This window comes from Boleophthalmus pectinirostris, unplaced genomic scaffold, assembly GCF_026225935.1.
Source record: "Boleophthalmus pectinirostris isolate CB_2022bp ecotype Guang Dong unplaced genomic scaffold, ASM2622593v1 HiC_scaffold_13, whole genome shotgun sequence".
Lineage (NCBI taxonomy): Eukaryota > Metazoa > Chordata > Actinopteri > Gobiiformes > Gobiidae > Boleophthalmus > Boleophthalmus pectinirostris.
In genome coordinates, this window is record NW_026571036.1 from 17,837,236 (window position 1) to 17,857,477 (window position 20,242).

Here is a 20,242-nt window from a genome sequence, read left to right on the forward strand (position 1 = left end):
CACAGATAATCAGATGATACTGCATTACAAATGATTAAAATCTAAAAGCATTCTATAACTATAATGTTCTGACCACACCTTATTTACATGACATGACTGTTATTCATGGAATTATTATTCTGTACTGTAACATCGATGTGATTTCATGTCGTCATCTTCTTTGTGGTAACTGATCGTTGGCTTGTGGATTCCATGGATCTCTCAGGGTCATTACTGTGATAAGCTGTGCAGGCTGGAGTCTGGAGGAATGTTGGAGTGGAGCCTTAGACCCAGCCTATGCACTTCCTGATCCAAATCCACATGTTCTTTTCAAAACACACACTTTCTAAATCTGTGCTATAGGGTTGTGCAGTATAGACAGAATGAATGAATGAAGGAATCAGTTTCTACCCTGAAAGATTACAGTGCAACTTTCTTTTATTTGTTCATTTCAATCAGCCTTTTCGCATTTATTATGTAAGCATGCTGAAATGTTGAACTTATTTATTATGGACTGGCTCCACAAACTTGCCATATAAATCTTAAGCATTACTGGCACAACTTTCTGAGGCAGTCTTGAAAATATTTTCTTTTTTTGGTTTTGTTTTGTTTATTTACACTCACGGAGAACACTTTGAGCTGTGTGACAGTTTTTGTTTTATGTGGCTAATCATGTGGACAGTTAAAGGTAAATTCTGTTGTTCTGACCTGTCCCCAGCTCAGTTTTAAACGAGGCATGTAGGATGTTGTGATATTATGTGAACACAACCTTTTCTTATTTGAAATTATTTGAAAGATATAGTCCTATTTAAGGGTGTAACGATATCCAAGTCTCATGATACAATATCATCACGGTATGAACCTCACGGTACGATATTTATTGCGAGTTCGTGGGAAAGCTCATGATATGGTGGGGAGGCTCACGATTAGGGACGTAACAATATCCCAATCTATCGGTACAATATTTTTACAATATACATCTCACTGTATGATATTTTGTGGAGGCTATTATGCTACTTTTTCCTCTTAAAATACCTTGACAAAACTTAATCCAAAGAACTAAGACTTAAAAGTGCTTAGAACTGTTACTTCTTCTTTTAGTCTACCCTAAAATGGAGCAAAGGATCATGGTCTATGTAGTTCCCTCTGTCTTTTATTGCTGCACCATAACTCTTAATTTAAGCAAAGAGACTTGTAATTCGATATATTGTGATGGTCCACGATATTATTGTGGGAACTTTGAAGATACAATATCACGATATTTTGGTTATTGTTACATCCCTAGTCCTATTTAAAGGTGCATTGTGTAACTTTTCTGGTGGGGGGCCTGTCAAATGTGTGTTGTTTTGACTGGAATGTTTATATCTTCATGGAGATCAAACTAGACCAAGCTATAAGTCAGATCTGTAGAGATGCGACCCTGCTCACAGTCAGAACACCTGTTTTTCTAAGTATTTTTGAGCAATAAAAACATCTGTAATGGCAGTAAGGTATAGCTGATTAAAGTCATACTGTGGAACATTCCAGGCAGAGCAATGGCATATCCATATCCAAATAAGGTGACAGACCCAAACTAAAAAGTTACATAGTGCACCTTTAATATCTTCAAATAAATAAATTAATCCATGTTATTATTAAGTTTATATTTTTCTCTCCTCTACTTTGCATTGTTATAAAATAAATGTGTACTGTAGATAGCTCTGATATTTTTGTTACTGTTAAATTTGATACTTGGGCAGGACTGTTGCTTTTGGACAGAATCAAACCTCACACAGTCCGTATTGTGAAACTGCAGTATGGAGCTAGGAACAATATTTGCAGAGATATTGTATGACAGGAGAGGAGAGGAGAATCCAGCCGGCGTCCTGTGAACCCATCGTGAGGCTGGAGAGGGTACAAGAATGCAGCAGTGATTTAGAGGAAGGCATCGTCTGACTGATGTTGTTCATGGCAACGAACGTGATCTGTTTTTATTCTTTTACTCTTTTTTCCAAGAATGCAGAAGGAAGAAAATAGTTTGTAAAAATGATGTTCAGTTCAGTAAAAAAAAAATTCTGTTTTTATATTTCATATATTTTTTTTTATATTTCATTATAGGTTTTTATGGTATTCAAATGGATTCCTTCACATACCTCCTTATGCTTCCTTGTGTATGTGTATGTGAACTGTGAACTCTTGTTTACCTGTATTGAATGACTGAAAATCTGTTGTCGTCAATCTCTATCAATGTCACTTTTTTATTTTTATTTTATTTTTTACATTTTATTTATTTGGCAGAATCTGTAGGTTAAAGGTCCTATATTACACAAAATATATTCTATCAAGCTCTAAGCCATGTTATAAGGCTGTTACCTCATCAGAAACAGACCTGAAGTTGTAATCCTTTATTATTTGCCTGTCTTTAAAGTTTAAAATACTCCTAATATATCCTGAAGCTGTATTTTTCAAGTTAACAGCTACCTTTTACTTTTAGTTCAGCAGAATTCCAGGACTGAAATCATCCATATGATTTTCGTGAAGGTGTATGGAGTTTAAAAACACAGTGGAGCACTTCCTGTATTACTACATGACACCACAATGTGGAGTGCAGTTTGAGAAAAGAACTCAATGTAAATGTGTGGGTTTGTGTGTTAAACATGTGTGAATGAAACAAGACACAACTCCAGGTCTGTTTTTGATGAGGAAACATTATAATATAGATCAGAAAATAGTAATATGAGCCCTTTAAAGGTCAGAACCCATACAAAAGCATCTGCTAAACCATGGCTGCACTGACACACTGAATATTGTGAAAACACATGCTTCTGTAACTTCACCTATTTATTTTTATCATGCTCTATTCTCTAAATATATTTAATCAAAGCATGTCCTATAAAACCTTGATTTACTGTAACTGCTTTCTGATTTACAAAAAAGTCATTCAAATGAGACACGCTGATTCATCCATTCCCTTTGCTGTGACTCAATGTTTTTTGTGGGACTATTCAAGTATCACTTAGAACAAAGTTGGCCAACGTCTAACTGACCTCATGTTAATACAGATGTGCTGGGAGCATAAACTAGCTTCATAAATCAGAATTGGGGTAGTTTGTGTAAGGTAATTGTGTTCATGTGATGTAGGGCTCAGTAGAAACGCAAACAAAAATATGAAGGCTATGGCGTAGACCTGTCACGGTAACAAATATATGAAGTGTGTTTATGTATATGCAGAAAAAGTATTGTGAAACATGAGCAAAAAAACATGAGCTGCAATAAATAATGATAATGTCTAAAGGGTGTGTAATCAGTATGTTCATTTTTCAATCCTCTACAGCAACAAAATATTAACTCCTGGCTACACAAATAGTGACATTATAAAATACAACACAATATCAATATTATATTTTCTGGTCTTGTGCCTAATGTGAGGTCTGTTTTGTGTGTGCAGGTCCTCACATTCCCCACTCAGGTGGTGTACAACCGTGTGGGGAAGTGTGGCAGTCGCACTGTGGTCATGCTGTTGAAGCTGCTGGCAGAAAAACATCACTTCAACCTGGTCTCATCAGAGATCCACAACAAGACTCGCCTCTCCAAACATGAGCAGGTAAGACTCAGGAGCATGTGAGAGGAGGAATGTTATATGTGCTCTCAAAAGGTTCCATGTTTTTTTGTTTTATCAGTAACATAAAATGACATATGAACTGTAAAACCTGACTTCTGACTGACATCTTTAACATTCTCTAATTTTCACTTAACTTGGTGGGATAATATGTGTTGTAAATATAAATGATAATTTTCAAGAAGAAATTTGCGGTAAAAAGTTTAAAAATGTGTTAACAATTACGGGAAGTAGTGTTCTAAAACATACTGATGACATCATGCTAGGAAAATTTTATCCAAAGTTAATCCCAGTTTACACAAAAGAAACAGTTTTTCTCGTATAATATTAATTCAGCAAAATAAAATGTTTTCTTTTTTTTGTAAAATAATAATGTGTGTGTACATTAGAGATATTTTTTCCCAGTGCACTACATTGTTGCTAGGTAACCATTATTGAATTCCCTAGTGTGTCGTTATATTCTCCAATCAGGAAGTAAAATTGTAATCCTAACAAATGGGCCAAACTGGGAAAGAATTTCAGTGTGGAATTTCAGCTAAATTTTAACTATAATGATTTTAACTGTATAGTAGTATAATGGTAGCTGGCTGGTGCCAGCTAGTGCATCCACTCTATTTAATTTCTCTCCAGCGACTAGGTCAGGAATCAGAATACATTAGACAGTTTGGAAGAATGCTGGAAGTGCGAGTCCGGGCCCCAGCCCATCAGCGAAGAGCCATATATTCTGTGTTGGCAACTATTCCTTAGATCGAAGATTTAAAGCCGGAACAAAGAGAATGTTTGGTGAATTTTGTCAAGGGGAAAGATGTTACTGCCCTTCTTCCTACGAGATTTGGAAAAAGCTTAATATACCAGTTAGTCCTGCATTACATACATCACGACCAAATAGCAGCGATTGGTTAAATGAAAAAAGTACCCGCATACCGTCAAGCGAACAAATTCCGCAGAGGAATCAAGTAAAATGGGTAGTCTTAGGCACTTTAAAAGTCCAGATATCAGTTATTTTTTGGTATGCATCTAGACATAGCTAGTGTGACAAGTTAACTTCTGCACAAACAACTACAGTAGTTCAGTTTTGCTTGAAAAATGTCATTATGACCTGAATGGATCTTTTACAATTGTCTTATTGAATATTATATTGCAATCCAAGGTCAACAGTAAAATGTGGATTTTTAATTTATCAAAATAATGAATCTGCCCGAGGTCAAAGTATTTTCAAGTGAATAGTAAAAAATTGCTGAGAAAATTTGTAGAACTTGACTGACCCTGGTTTGAAGAAAAAAAACATTCTGTGGTATTAACAATGATATATAAAGTACTATGTTATTTGCAAAAATGACTACTTGAATTAACCTTCTACTTTCCTTTGAGCGCTCATATTGCAATATTTTCTGATCTATGTTAAAAATCTTATCACAAACGTACCTGAAGTTGTGTTTTATTTCATTCACATGTTTAAACACAAACTCTGCATATTTAGGCTGAGTTCTTCTCTAATAATAAAGGATGTGTAAATCAAACAAAACAAAACTGCAGTTATGTGTGATGAGGTACATAACTTTTGCTCAATAAATACATTTGAGTATAAGCAGCTGCTTCAGTGAGGTTGCCTGGCAGTAATGCTGATTTGCTTTATGCTAACAACGCACAAAACAATACCTTGGTAATGCTGGCTTTGGTGTATAAAGCACAGAACACCTCAGTTGCTTTGCTCCGGTATCTGCATGAGGTAGCACTTACACGGAGCTTGCGATTTGTGGCTTTTGTACTTAATGAGACTCTGTGATGCATTCATGGAACAAGGACAAGGAAAAAAATTCTAGAATCCTTTTATTATTTCCTGGAATATCTTGAGGACATTAGGATGGCTTTACACAGGAAAAGATATGTTAGTTTAAAAAGAACTCCCAAATACTCTTCGTGTGTACAGAGGAGCATTTGAACACACCACATTCTGAACATTTTAAAAACTTTTTCCATCCATATAGTGTTTACATCAACAAAACAAAAATGTAAACATGTTTTTGGAGCAGTAGAGGAGTTGGGATTTGACTGGGCGCTGTGCACTTTGCTCCGAAGCGCCGTCCAATACACACCGCAGTTTTGGCAGAACATCTCTGACCAGGTGATTCCAGGCCATTGTGTCTACTGAGTCTTAAGGGGCCCACATTAGGCTATTTTTATCTCTTTTATAATGCTGTTTCCTCAACAAAAAATATCTAGAGTTGTATTTTATTTCATTCACACATGTTTAACAAATAAACCTGCATATTTAGTTCTTCTCTTATTCATATTTTAGTTCTTCTCTCAAACAGAAAGCACTCCATCTACTTTGTGATGTTATGTGGTAATAAGGAAGTGCTCCACTGTGTTTTCAAACTCCATACACCTTCACTAGAATCATTTGGATGATTTCAGGACTATAACTGCCAATCTCTACTGAACTAAAGGGAAAATGTAGCTCTTAACATGAAAACTAGTAGCCAGACTGGCGCCACCTAGTGCCTCCACTCAATTTTCATTTCTCTCCAGTGACTAGGTAAGGAATCGGAACACATTAGATGGTTTGCAAGAACCCTGGAAGTGCGAGTTCGGGCACCAGTCAGTCAGTGAAGAGCCATATATTCAGTGTTGGCAACGATTCCCGAGATCGAGGATTTAAAGCCTGAACAAAGAGGATGTTTGGTGAATTTTATCAAGGGGAAAGATGATATTGCTCTTCTTCCTACGGGATTTGGGAAAAGCTTAATATACCAGTTAGCCCCGTTAGCGACGCATTACATATGTCACGACCAAATAGCAGAGATTGGTTAAATAAAAAAAGTACCCGCCTACTGTTGAAAGAACGAATTCTAATGCTGCAAGTTTTCTATAAAGTGAAACCAACTAATGAATCAGGCTAGAAAACTACTGCTTCATGTGGAAAATGAAACAGAGCATTTTGAGCTTTGGAGCTGTAAACAGGCTAATAATAAAGAGTTACTCAAACATATGTGAATGAAACATTACATTTAAACTTGGCTCAAATTATGACATATTTGACCATGATTACATTATCGATTGCTACAGTCCTGTTTTGACTATTTGTTATTGTAAGGAATTGGTTGCAAAAGTTTAGTTTCAGTTTTAAATTCACTAAAACAAGTACAGTATTTAGTCTTTTTTATAAAATACGTTTGTTTTTTTGTTTTTTTTATCAATATTTAAAACCGTTTTACTCTTTAATGTACAATTCTTTTCCATTCATTATTTTTGTTACAAAGAACAAACTGTTTAAAAAAATCACCTAGTCAGCAGCTATTATGAGTAACTTTGATTACCCAATTGTTGCTGCAATTTTGACAGAATTTGACACACGGGTACTTACATATATGTATGACTAACTTTTTCATGTATTCTAACTTCTGTGGAAGTCAAAATGTCGTGACAAAACCTCTGACTCACATGTATTTCCATGACCTTTAACGCCACCTCACAGCCCCAGTCAGCATTATGCTAAAGCTGCTAAATATGAAACACCATTACTGGAAGGTTTGCAGATTTTGGACCAATATTGAAACAGTGATTTGTTTACTCATTCATCACGCTGGGTTCTACTGAACATCATTACACTCTTTATATTTGGCTTCATAAATGTAATGTCTATGTGAACCAGTGGAGTCCAGGCTGTGGCTACATCTGTGTGTGTGCTGCTCGGACTGTTGACTTATGCAGATTAAAAGGAACTATATTTAGAAGCAAGTTGTGGTCTTAACTTGGTGTTGCAGTTCTCCGGGCCTCTCAGCCACTTCTTTTCATTAGATTACTGCCAAGAAAGAAAGTGGAAGAAGAAGCTGTACTTGAGTAAAATATTTGGTAGTTGGGATTGGTAAAACTACTTCTGATTCTCATTTTGAAGTTGATGTGACGATAAAGAAGTTTGACGTCACCCCTAGCGGCTCCTGTCAAAGAAACTCATGATACTGCAGTGATAAGGGAGAATTTGGAGCCAGGTCCATATTTGGAATAGGCATTTATTTACTTACAAAATAGTGAAATAAAACTCCCAAGACAAAAATCCTGAAGGAAGTATTTGGGGATTTAAAAAATATTATATCTGGAACTTTTACTGCATATACTATGACTTTCTCAACCAATATTCCTTTAATATTACGTAAACTTATGCAACATCCCTGCATGGTGGCGACACCTATAACTTCACCTGTCCAAGGCTCGGAAACACACTCCTGGAAAGTGAATAGAAATTTCCCAGCGAACATCCAAGAAAAGAACAGTATTTCCATTAGATTTCTTTCTTTTACAAGTTGTGCAGCAGACAGCCGCTGTACTGCCCTGAACCCTGCCTCTGCTGAGCCAAAGATACAAACACAGAAAAGTATCTGGCCCAAGAACAAGCAAAGACTGTGCATACTTATCCGCCCGTCACGCCAGCTCCTCTCTCAACGCATTTATTTTACCATCGTGAGACTGCAATTTTGTACACTGGGAAAGCTAATAGAAACATATAGGCTATTACAATGACACTTTTCTGTTATATTAGTGAGAATATGAGTATGTTAATGTGGTGGGGAGTGCCAAAGTCTCGTAGGTGCCTTTCTAAAAGTGGGTTACACCTTTTCAACTTATGTAAGATTAGTATCGTTCTATCTATGAGTGATATCAGTGAATGTTCAGGTGTCTGTCAATTTTGGGCCATAATGTATCTACACATTTTTTATATGTACAATGAAAATAGAATTGCAATAAAGCTACAGAGGTGGCAGAAAGTTCACACTATCATCCTAAATGCATCCTCAGATGCAAATGGTGTACTGTGTAACTTTCTGGTGGACGGTCTGAAATCTTCTCTCCATGGAGATGTTGCCTGGAATGCTCCACAGTATAGCATTACACCACAGGGCCAAGTTAGATGTCAGATCTGTGGAGAGGCGAGCACTCTCAGAGTAAGAATGTAAGTTTGTAGGTCAATAAAAACCCATGTATTGAGTAGGGGTGTCCAAAAATATTGCAATATCGATATATCGTATTGTTTAATGTGATGATACAGTGTTGATATTCGAGTATTTTTTGGTATATTTTACTAAATTATTTTGTTACAACACTACAGTTTTGGTGCTTGTTTAGAGGAAGGAAACACGTTTATGCAACACATTTGATATTTTCACTGTTTTGATGATTAAAATGGGTGTGTTTCATATGAACTTTACACAATAAGTGACTTAACAAAGACTTTTAGTATCACAGTCATGATTTAGCCATTATTTTTACTGAACATGTATCGAATTGATTTGAAATATACCGTATGGAACCAAAAGTGCACTGTATCGAGATATGTATCGTATCGGCAACTTCTTAATGATACACAGCCTTAGTATTGAGTGAATGCAAGATGAATACATTTAATGTCATACCAAGACATTCCAGACAAAACAATAATATCTCCACAGAAACAAGTGGTCTCCAAGGTGGACCCTCCATCAGAAACAAACTGTAAAAAAAATAGCAAAATAGTAAATAAAATAATCCATCTGTGTTGTTCCATTGCTTCTGATTATCCAACATTTAAAAATTGTATTGTTTACCAAACTATGCAGTGTCTAATAGTATTTTAAGTGGGCCATTTGCGTGTCATGGAATCTTATTATGATGACAAAAGTGAAGCTATGGATTCTATTAGGAAAAGGTGTATTGGCTGTAACTGCTCATTTTGGTCAAGGCAAAAAACCACATTTTCCACTCTGACGTCAGAACACAGCCTTGGTCCGCTAATGACTTCCATTTCTTAGACAAACTTTGAGCTAGTGTGGATGAATGGAGCAGGTCAACAGTAGCTTTTCGAGGTTCGGGGCTGTAGTGAGGACGTACAGGGCCTGGGGAAGAGCTGGTGGTTTGGTGAGGAGGTGGTGAGGAGGGGCACAGGTATGTCAGGAATCCCAGACTGTCCTACGCTCAGTCTGCCTCCAGCACTCTTCACTGGAGGAGGAGGAGGATGTGGCGAGACGAACCGCCATGTGCTCTCACACGCCAAATGTGCCCAGACTGCCTTTAAGTGCTTATTGTTGTTGTGTTCTTTGGCAAGACAGATAACGTCCGTTCCAGTCACAGTAAAGCTGCTGGTAATTAACTAATAAATAACTCTGAGTCGCAGGTTTTCCCATGGTAGCTAAACCCGTCAGTGTTCACCATTGGTTTGTTCTTGCATCATGTAACTTTTGTCCATCACCTACTTGTCTTGAGATGCAATTGCTTGTGCCTATGCTAGACAGTATGGCATTAAACTCGACTATTTCCATGCAGGCCAAACCACCAGCGGTAGAATCAAGGTCAGATCTACGGAGAGGCGTGTACTGGAACATTGTGTGCAAGGGAAGATCATCTCCATGGAGAGAAGCTGTTGACACTCCACACCAGAAAAGTTGGACAGTGTACCTTTAACTTTATCAACAAAAACAGTCCTTGAATACACCGCACATCAGCATCTTGTGCAAGCAAACCAGGGCGTGAACAGAAGAACTCCAACTATTAATAAACTTATCATATAATTGTATTTTTAAAAAAACATAGTCGTATTTTTAGCATCATAATTGTTACCTGGATTATACAGACTCTAAAACACATGCCAAAACACATCAAATAACAAAGACCGCAGGATTATTTAAGCAAAATGTCCAGAAATGTCAGATTAAAATGCTCTTTTCGTAAATCTTCTTTATATACAAACCTTCCATATTTACAATTTTTTCCAAAATGAGCTTGAGCTTTAAGCAATATTATTACCTCCTTGTTTCATTCACATACAGTATATTTGAGTAACCCAGCATTATTAGTCTGTCTACATCCCCAAACAAAATGCTCTGTTTCACCTTTTGATGTCATTTCAAGATAGCAGCTACTGTTTCCCTTTAGTTCAATAGAGATGGACAATTTTAGGGTTGAAATCATCCAAATGATTTTAGTGAAAGTGTATGGAGTTTAAAAACACAGTGGAGCAATTTCTGTATTACCACATATCACAAGGTGTTTTACCTTTAACAAACGAACTCTGACAGAAGAACCCAGCGTAAATATGCAGGGTTTGTGTGTCAAACATGTGCAAAAAAACAAAACACAAAATATTGTGTTTTTGATGAGGAAACATTATACCATCAGAAAATAAGATATTATGGGCCCTTTAAAAAATCTCAGTGTTTAATAGAAATAATCTCTTCACTAATCAAAAAAATAATCACTGACTATTCCTAAAAAAATCCTTAGTTGCAGCCGTAATAAACAGACAACACTACCACAATGTATTCAAGCCCTCCTTTGCATAATAAACTTCTAGACTGTCTCCTGCCTTTTCCTCAATATTCTACATGCAAAACTTCTCCAACTGGCTCCAATCAGGCTCACTTTTACTAACAAATAGAATGGCCTTATATTTTACTTTCCTCTATGGACCCCAAGTCTACGTGGTTTGACTATTCTGCTGCCGCACTTTGGCAAATGCATTGAAATAAGTCAGGACAGCACTATAAAACGCAGTCCTTGGATAATTGGTCCAAAGAATAAACTTGCTGTCTTGAATGATTAATAAAGTTGGAACAGTCAATACTAACCTGGAGCGCTAATCACATTTGGGCTTTTATAGACAGCTTATAAAAGTGCAGAGTGGAAATGTACTGAGTTTATGGAGAGAGACTGCGCTGTGACTGGGCCTTCAGATTAGACCGCGATGTGTACATAAACAAGTACACATATTAGCTGTTACGTCCAGTTGGCTGTATGACGTAACACGCACTTTTATGAGTATGGGACATTCAGGGTTGCTAAGATGCTACCGCTTCGAGAAAAAAAAAAAAAACACAAATTGGGGAAAAAAATGTATGTTATAAATGGAGTTGTGGACAGATGCTATCCTGTCTATTCCAGCGTTTTCATAGATCCAAACACAGAAGGATTCATTTCATTGAGTTGGCTCCACTTCACAGATGAGGTACTTGAGATTAAACGCATCATACTGGCCAGCTGCAATGTTAAAGAGGCAAAACCAAGGTAGAAGATAGAAAGATCAATCTTTCACTATGTACAGATTTTATGTTTCATTGTTGGCATTTAGTTTGTGAAATTGTACATTGCATTTACATTTGACTCTTGTGAGCTTTAAGTCATGTTAAAATGTTGTTACCTTCTCAAAATCATACCTGGAGTTGTGTTTTGTTTCATTTAGACATGTTTGAGTAATTATTTTATTATTAATCTGTCTATATCTCCCAAGCTCAAAATGCTCATATCCACCTTGTGATGTCAGGAAGCAGACGTTTTCAAGTTAACAGCTTCTTTTACCTTTAGTTCAGTAGACATTGGCGAGTCCAGAGCTGGAATTATCCAAATGACTCTAGCGAAGGTGTATGGAGTTGAAAAAGACAGTGGTTTTCTGTTTGAGAGAAGAACTCAGCCTAAATATGCAGGGTCTGTGTGTTAAACATGTGTGAATGAAACAAAACACAACTCCAGGTATGTCTGTGATGAGAAACAACATTACACAATATGGGCCCTTAAAGTTTTTAAAAGAAATTTCATGGAAAAGTTGTTGGTTAGATATTCCTGTCCTTGGATGATATCCCAGGATACATAAGGCAACCAGACCAATACTGTAAATATATGTATTTCCATCCAACATTAAAGGTGGGTGATTTGTTTATACAAAACTGGATAGTGTTTTTTTTTTTTTTTTTTAAGCAGACTTATTAGCCTGGTTCAGCAGCCGGTTTCACTTTGTGGAAACTGTCTGACCTCACAGCATTACTATTTGTTGGCTTGATGGTAGGTGGGTACTTTTTTTATTTAGCCAGTCGCTGGTATTTGGTCTAAACGTATGTAATGCACGGTCAATGTTGTCCAAGTAATTGCCGGCTTAACAGATCTTCACTGATTGGCTGGTGCACAGTCTACAACTTCTGGGGTTCTTGCAAATCTTGTGTATTCTGATTCCTGACCTAGTTGCTGGAGAGAAATTAAATTGAGCGGAGGCACTAGGTGGCGCCAGCCTGGCTACAGACTTATTGCCTATTCTGCAAAATACATTTTTGAGCTTTTAACCATGGTAAATGGTAAATGGTCACATTTTAAGGCACGCAAAGACTTCACAACAAGGAACCATTCACACATTCACACAGATTCATACACCTGTGTGGGAGCTAGAATTGCACTGCCAACCTGTGGGTCAGTGGGTCTGACCGCTTTTTTTTTTTTTTTTTTGTCGAGAGCAGGATTCGAGCCACCAATCTTTGGATCAGTGGACAAACACCAAATGAGCTTCTGCCGTCCCCAACCATAGTTTCCCCTCACCATTTACTCACTCAAAGTTGTATGTGGAGTGATTTGTGCATGTTTGAGCAATCTTTAATCGCTTATTTTCAAGACGCTATATTGCCGATCTACCCGTTTTCACCACCCACTGCTCTCTACTTACTTCGTTCACCAATTTTATTTTCTTAATCGGTCATACGCGCTAGATTCAGTCATTTTGGTACAATGCTTGCCAGCATGATGTGCAGTTATCCATAGGAGGTACTGACTCTTTGTTGTGATGACGTTTACGGCTCATTGGGCGCCGCCATTTTCTAGCACTGGAGTCTTTTATTAAGTCATTTTAGACGAATATACGATGTAAAATGTGCAAGGTTAAAATAATGATCCACGGGTGTTAGCAGACACAAGCACAACAGGTCTTCTTTAATGTAGCTATATCGTCAGACACATCCCAACACACTTCTCCAACTGATCAGCCTCCTTTATGACAAGCTGATTTAACTAATCACACTGAGGTATGAACTGTCAGAGGAAGCAGATAAGCTCAGTTCATAATAATCCTGAGAAGTTAGAATTGCTGCTGAACTGTTCACAACTTAACACTTAATAATAAGGAAAATGCATTTATCTTAATGTTCCTGTTCCTGATTTCACATGCATTTGAGCAAAATTTGTCACGGTGAATAAATAGAATGCTCAGAATGCATAAAGCAAGTGAGGAATAACTGCAGACCACTGCAAACCATTTAAAACAAACTACTTCAGCTTTTCACGTTGTTAAGCCAGTCAAATCAGGTATAGCGCCTTTTAATAGTGCTTTCCAGATGCTCTGAGTCACTTTACAGTTTTGTGTATTAAATCACTTTGATAGCCTCCATAATACAGTAGTGCAGCCAAACACTTACACAAAATTTATGATTCTTTACACATGTAGGCAGCCCAACTCTTAGTCTAACTCAATGAGGCCAGAAATGATTACGTCGAGAAGAGAGGGATCCTTACAGCCATAAACTGTATTATTGTTTTCACTCATGGCCGTGCTCTGTGTATGCATAAGCTCATGTTATAGGCGCTCTGTGCAGCTCTCCCTCTGTGTTTCAATGTGGAAAATGGAGGAAAAGTTCTGACACATTTCAAAGGCTAACGCAGCACCGGAGGCTCTGAAAAGTTTGCTGTACGAAGACCCACTCCTGCACGACTCTGCACTCTGACACTGTGAACAAAAGCATTTATACACACCCGCAGGCTGTTGGGGAAAATGTGTTTTTACTCATCTTCTGTAGGCTAATACAGGATTATGTAGGGATTTTATCTTCCAGGGGTGTATGCTCTTTATATATGGTGTTTAGGTAAGGAAGAGTGAAAAATGACGACGCAGCAAGTATAATGTGTTTGCAGTGACCTCTAAAGTGTTTGTATAATGTAATCTGACATGCGCTATCATGTATGGATCTATCATTGTTGCAGTGTTCCTATTTAGCAAGCTAGATATTGTTTTAATAGTAGTGGCAGTAGTACTAGTAGTAGTTGTAGTAGTCAGAATAGACAGTTTTTGTTATCTGTTTTAGTCCTAAAAGTAGCAAGTACTATCGGCTTTCCAGTCAATTCTATTATTATTTTCCCGAAGCACCAATGTTTTATTAGATCTAAAATAAACCAGATTAAATGAAAGAAAGAAACATCTTTTCACAGTAATTCCTTCTACTTCACCCACACAAATTAATTATTATACGTGCTGGAAAATAACACAATGTAATTATTATTGTACAAAATGCTGAAGACCACCAATATAGAGCTAGTTTGGTCTGAAGTACCAACAGGTGATTGAGTGTATAGACGTAATATTTTGTGATCGGACAGGTTTGTTTTGGCTAGTGTCAATCTCTCTCAATGAAGCTCTTTGGCCGATCATTCTCTGCGATGAGGCAGGAATGTGGAAAACTTGCTGGATTTCCTGTGCTCAACTTGAGTGCTGGAAAAGTAGATTTATGGAGATGAATGATTATATTATTGAATCATAGTGACGGAAAGAACTTGAATAGTGGCTTTATGATTTTTTAGCTAAACTTCAGCTTGCGACTGATTATTTATGCAGGGGTCATAAAAACTTGGCCTAAATTCAAACTAGAAAACTGTATACTTTGTTCCGAAATGTTGTAACCTGAGCTTTCACTGTCTTCTTTCCTCATTCTTAATTTAAAGTGCCTATGACAGGTCAGACTACCCATTTTACTAAAACACAGTTAAGACCGCCACACACTACAAGAGAATTTGCCTGAATTTGACTGTGATTTATTTTCCCAGAGTTTGGGGAGGCGTAACCCAACTTTGTGTCTTCGTGTGTGATTTTGAAGCTGCTGCATTCCTTGTGTGTGTTTGGGTCAGTGTGACTCTGAGGTGCTTTGTCAGATCGTAATCACTAAATATAAGCAATGCTACAGTAACAGCCAATAAAACAGAGCATCAGGGGCAGACGGAGTGACGGACACAAAAGTGCAACATACAAACTTGGGAAATAGTGAAAATAATGAGAAGACTTTATTGCTCACTTCTCGTAAAGTGGTAAATTTAAAGTGCAGCATCTCAGCCACATTATCCATAGAAATTGTCCTTCACAGCACACAGATCGAGATGAAGCTGCAAATTAGCAATAGTGACACTACTTTCTGCCAATCTTTCATGCTTTAATAATCATGCTTCTGAAGAATTGCACCACATTTCACAAATAATAATAACACAGTTTTGACTTGTGTCTGAACTAGAAGTGTGGTGCTCTGATCTTTTGGACACTTAAGAGTCTCAAAACGAGTCATTTTACTGTAGACAGGAAACAGCTGATATGATCGCACTCACAACTTTATACCCTGTGGTACACAGTCTTATCCCGCTGCAGTCTTTGCGATCGAGACTTTAAGTCTCATAAGATTCTCCTCGTGTCTATGGTGTGCGCTTTTTGTCGCACGTTTAAAAACGGTTTAAGATTGAAAAATCCTGTAGTGTGTGGCGACCTTTAAAGTCATTACATTTAAGATTTTACTACACATTTTTCTTTTTTTTCCCCTAGTTTGCCCATTTTTATAGGTTTAAAATTTGGAAATCATGACATCCTGGTTGGAAATCATGACATCACACTAGGAAATTCCATAACATCTACCTAGCAACAATGATGTACACTGGGGCCAAAACTCCTGAACTAAAAACAAAACTAAAAATGTAAAAAAATTAGGGAAAAAAGTGTTTCTTGTATAAATTGAGCAATTTTTTTTTCCTTTTTTATAAAACTCTCCCAGTGTGATCATCATCTTTATAGAACTTAAAAAAAAAAAGACTCCTACTTCCTGTAATTATTATTATTTTTTTTACATTTCTCAACTTTTCTTCACAAATTGTATCTTGATTTGTGTAAAATTATAATTTATATTTACAACAAGTATTATCACACCAAATTAAGTCAAAATTAGGGAATCATCAGAACTGTCTTACACATTTAAAGCTGTGTTGTGTGTTTTCCACCACAGCAGCAGAACTACCAGCCACCACAGTCTCTCTATCTTCTCCTCTGTCATTGTTTATTTCTCAGGAGTACACACTTCACATTACCTTTCCATCATTATTTCCCTTCACTAAACTATTCATTACACCTCTCTGATTTGTTTGTGTGTGTTTTAATTCTCTCTTTAGGATACTTTGTTGTGATTAAATGATTTGCATTATAATAAATACTTCATACTGCACTGTACTGCATTCTGAGTGACCATTACTTTTTTGTATTCACAGGTAGCACTCATGAAGAACATCACTTCAATCCCAGAGCCATTCCTTTACACAAGACACGTTCACTTCCTCAACTTTACCAGGTATAAGATTTATATTCTCACGTATTCTAAAAATGGTGTACTGTTATGTGTTTACTGGAATTCGTTTGTTTGTTTTGCAGTTTTAAAATAGAGCAACCAGTTTACTTCAATATAATAAGAGACCCAATCAACCGCTTCCTGTCAAACTACTTCTTCAGAAGGTTTGGGGATTTCAGAGGTGAGCAGTTCCACCTCCTACGAACTCCCAACATGAAGGATGAGGAGAGATACTTGGTAAGAAACTATACAAAAAAAAACCAATAACTACAAATCTGGAACCATTTTTACCATAGTGATGAAACTGAATAGTAGTAGTAGTAGTAACAGTAGCAGTGGCAATTTTATTTATTTATTTTCTAATTTTATTCTAGCAGGAGACACTACCCAAATACATAACTTTTACTTTAATGTGGGTGAAGTTTGAAGTAACCGTACTGATTTAAATTAGACCACTTGGTAACACTTTATAATACTTCTTCCACTACTAAGCAAGCACAAAAAGATTACGTAATAGATTTTTATTTAAACTGCAATTTAACCCTAACCATAATGATGTGACATAACTGCTAGAAGAATTACTGTAGATTAGCATACTAAGCATAAAAGCTCCTCTCCACCCATTGGCGATGCATAAAACACAAAAACACATGGATGAGGGCTTGTTAAGTTGCTTCACATAAACACATTGTATGAATAGAAACAAGACCTAGGGTAATGTGCACATTCTCACAGGACTATTATGTCACCACTTGCTTTAAGCTTTGTGTTTATGGACACTTCATTCGTCAACTACCCGTGAATTGATACTGGAAAATTCCCATAGCAGCATTATCACTGCCACTTAGGGCCTATTGAACAGCTTTATTCAGGCTATGAGAATGGTCAGCTCCACTACAACAATTTTGCTATTTTCTCAATAAATCATAATGTTTTCTGATCACCTTACTCAACTTAGCACTTCAGTATTAACACAATAGAAAAACACATTATTAATATTCCAGTTTAAAGGTACATTATCTAACTTTTTTGATGGAGGGTCTGTGAAAAGCTTGTCGCCATGGAGATGTTATTGCTTTGTATGCAATGTTTCACAGTATGGCATCATTAAACCTTTCTATCATCACTGAGACCAAACCAGGCCAAGCTACAGGTCAGATCTGTAGGGAGGCAACCCCGCTCACACTCAGAAGTCCTGTTTTTCTAGGTATTTTTGAGCTATAAAACCATCTGAAATTGAATAAATGTAAGGTAGAGTTGTTTAATGTCACACTATGGAACTTTCCAGGCAGAGCAATGACATATTCATATAGCAACAAGCAGGTGACAGACTCCCAACCAAAAAGTTACGTAGTGCATGGCAGTAGTTTGTCCACTGATCCAAATGTTGGTGGTTTGAATCCCACTCTTGACACAAAATGTAGTTGGTTGAGCGTTCAGATCCACTCACCCATAGGTTGGAGGTATGATTCCAGCTCCCACAGATGAATGCTCTTGTTGTGTCCTTGGACTAGACACTTAACCCACCTCGCCCTTAGTGTCTGGATGCACTGGTGTATGAGTGTGTGTGAATGGGTGAGTGGTTTCTTGTTGTAAAGTGCCTTGAAGGTGGAAAACTGCTATATAAAAATTTGACCAATTACCATTTTAAAATGTAACATTAAATTAATAAAAGTAGCAAAAACAGTAATAAGGAAAATAACGTGTTCTTTTCCCCTAGGACTAAAAATGTATTTAAACATTCCTCAACTTGCCACAAATTAAAGAGGCCCTAAGGTCGAGCCATGGGGAACCCCTTAAATGCACTATACGTCTAACTTGATACTAATCATTTTAATTGGAGCTTTGAGTCATCCTTCGTTCATACCCTCAATCAAACCCACTGTATTTTGATCCAATTAGCCTTGCCCTGATCCTGGCCTATAGTGCACTTTAAACTAGGCCATACCAGGAGGCCAGCAGGAGGAGCCTATGTCACTCTGCCTTGAGCCTGACTGGCTGTAATTAAGCATTGCACAGTTCTCCCTGGAGTCTGGAGCATGTGAGTTGAGTTAATAAAGTATGCAGACCACTGAGGCCCCTCGCTGCACTTACAGAGTATGTCTGTGTGTATATATGGACTGACTAATGCTGTACCTGTGCGCTTATACAGTCAGAGGTGGAAAGTAACAAGATACTTTTATTCAAGAAGTTAAAGGAGTTTGACTTGACATGTGTTTGGAAATATGTTTTATTATTCTTTCACGCTTATTCAAGTTTCAGAATCTCAATTATTTTAGTCGTAGCAGCAACAAGTACTGATCATTTGTATATCTTGCAGTTTTCCTCATAGATTTCGTTCAGACTGTAGTGATACAAATGTTTTCTATTTTAATAATTTTCTTATTACCTGTATTTCACACTTAAACATTCTTTTTGAAGGGTATAGTTACTTTTTGTGTTAATAACGATATAATGAACAACAAAGTGAAATTCTTCTTAGACTACGGGGGAGGCCCCATAGTCTGTTCTGTTAATGGGAAACACTGATCTTGTCCAGATTACACTTTATTGATTGGACATATAGCCAAATTGGAGAGGAGAGTGGAAAGACATCTGAGCCTTTTCCATTCACGTAATATTCCAAATAAGGAGCAGTACTTTAACTTGTGTACACAGTTTGAGTACTCCTTTTCATAGGGTAAGTTAGTACCCAAAAAGGTGAGAAGGTTCTGACATAATTAGGCCAGTGGGACCCAGACAGATAAACACAGAGTAATTAGATTTCAAAGTGAAAGTCAGTTAGTGTTACTTCCTAAAGTCAGTCCTAATGGGGGTCACATGTTGAGTTTTGTGTCCACAGTGTATCAGTTTCACAGGGGAGCGCTCGAGGGAGTTGGGGTCCAGGCTAAATAAATCCTAAATGCCTGGAGCACATTAACTGGACCTGCCCTACTGCCACTATACTGTACTGTATGCCCTCTGTGTGTGTGTGTGAGGTGTGAATGAAAGAACAGTGACCAGAGTGGAACCTGCTCTATGAGGGCCATACATTCCTGAGGCACTTGAACACCTTCCGTCAGAACTCAAAATAAGATCTCCGGTTCACTCTATATGGTCCATCTGATTTCAGGGGGCGTATGATGACCCTGGGACAACATGTGTATGATGGGACTAACTAGAAGAATATTCCGAAAAGCAACAATGGGAAGTCAGTTTACCTCACGGTACATACTGTACATAATTTCCATGTATCGATATCATAGTCTGTATATATAAATGGCTAAATTGCGAGCCCAGGGGTGGGCAATTATTTTTTCCATGAGGCCACATGAGAAACAGAAAATATTGTGGAGGGCCGGGCTAAAATGCTTAACTCAACTTGTCATAAATGAATTGTATTTCTTTATAAAAAGCAGTAAATAGCATTGTGTTGACAAGCTCATAAGACTTCTAAGAGTTTATGTTATGACTAAGCGATGAAAAAGTGAGGTTGCCTTACAAAAATTTTATTTAAAAAACACTTCTAAAATAAATC

General features: G+C 37.2%; 1 protein-coding gene across 1 annotated transcript in view; it reads left to right on the top strand.

Moving 5' to 3' along the window:
• The window catches only part of usta (uronyl 2-sulfotransferase a), a 63,430-nt gene that overhangs the window by 36,569 nt on the left and 6,619 nt on the right, over positions 1 to 20,242 (top strand). The window contains exons 3-5 of the mRNA XM_055149313.1: positions 3,407 to 3,562; positions 16,649 to 16,728; positions 16,809 to 16,962. Of these exons, the coding sequence (XP_055005288.1) occupies positions 3,407 to 3,562; positions 16,649 to 16,728; positions 16,809 to 16,962 (390 nt within the window). The remainder of the gene's footprint in view (positions 1 to 3,406; positions 3,563 to 16,648; positions 16,729 to 16,808; positions 16,963 to 20,242) is intronic.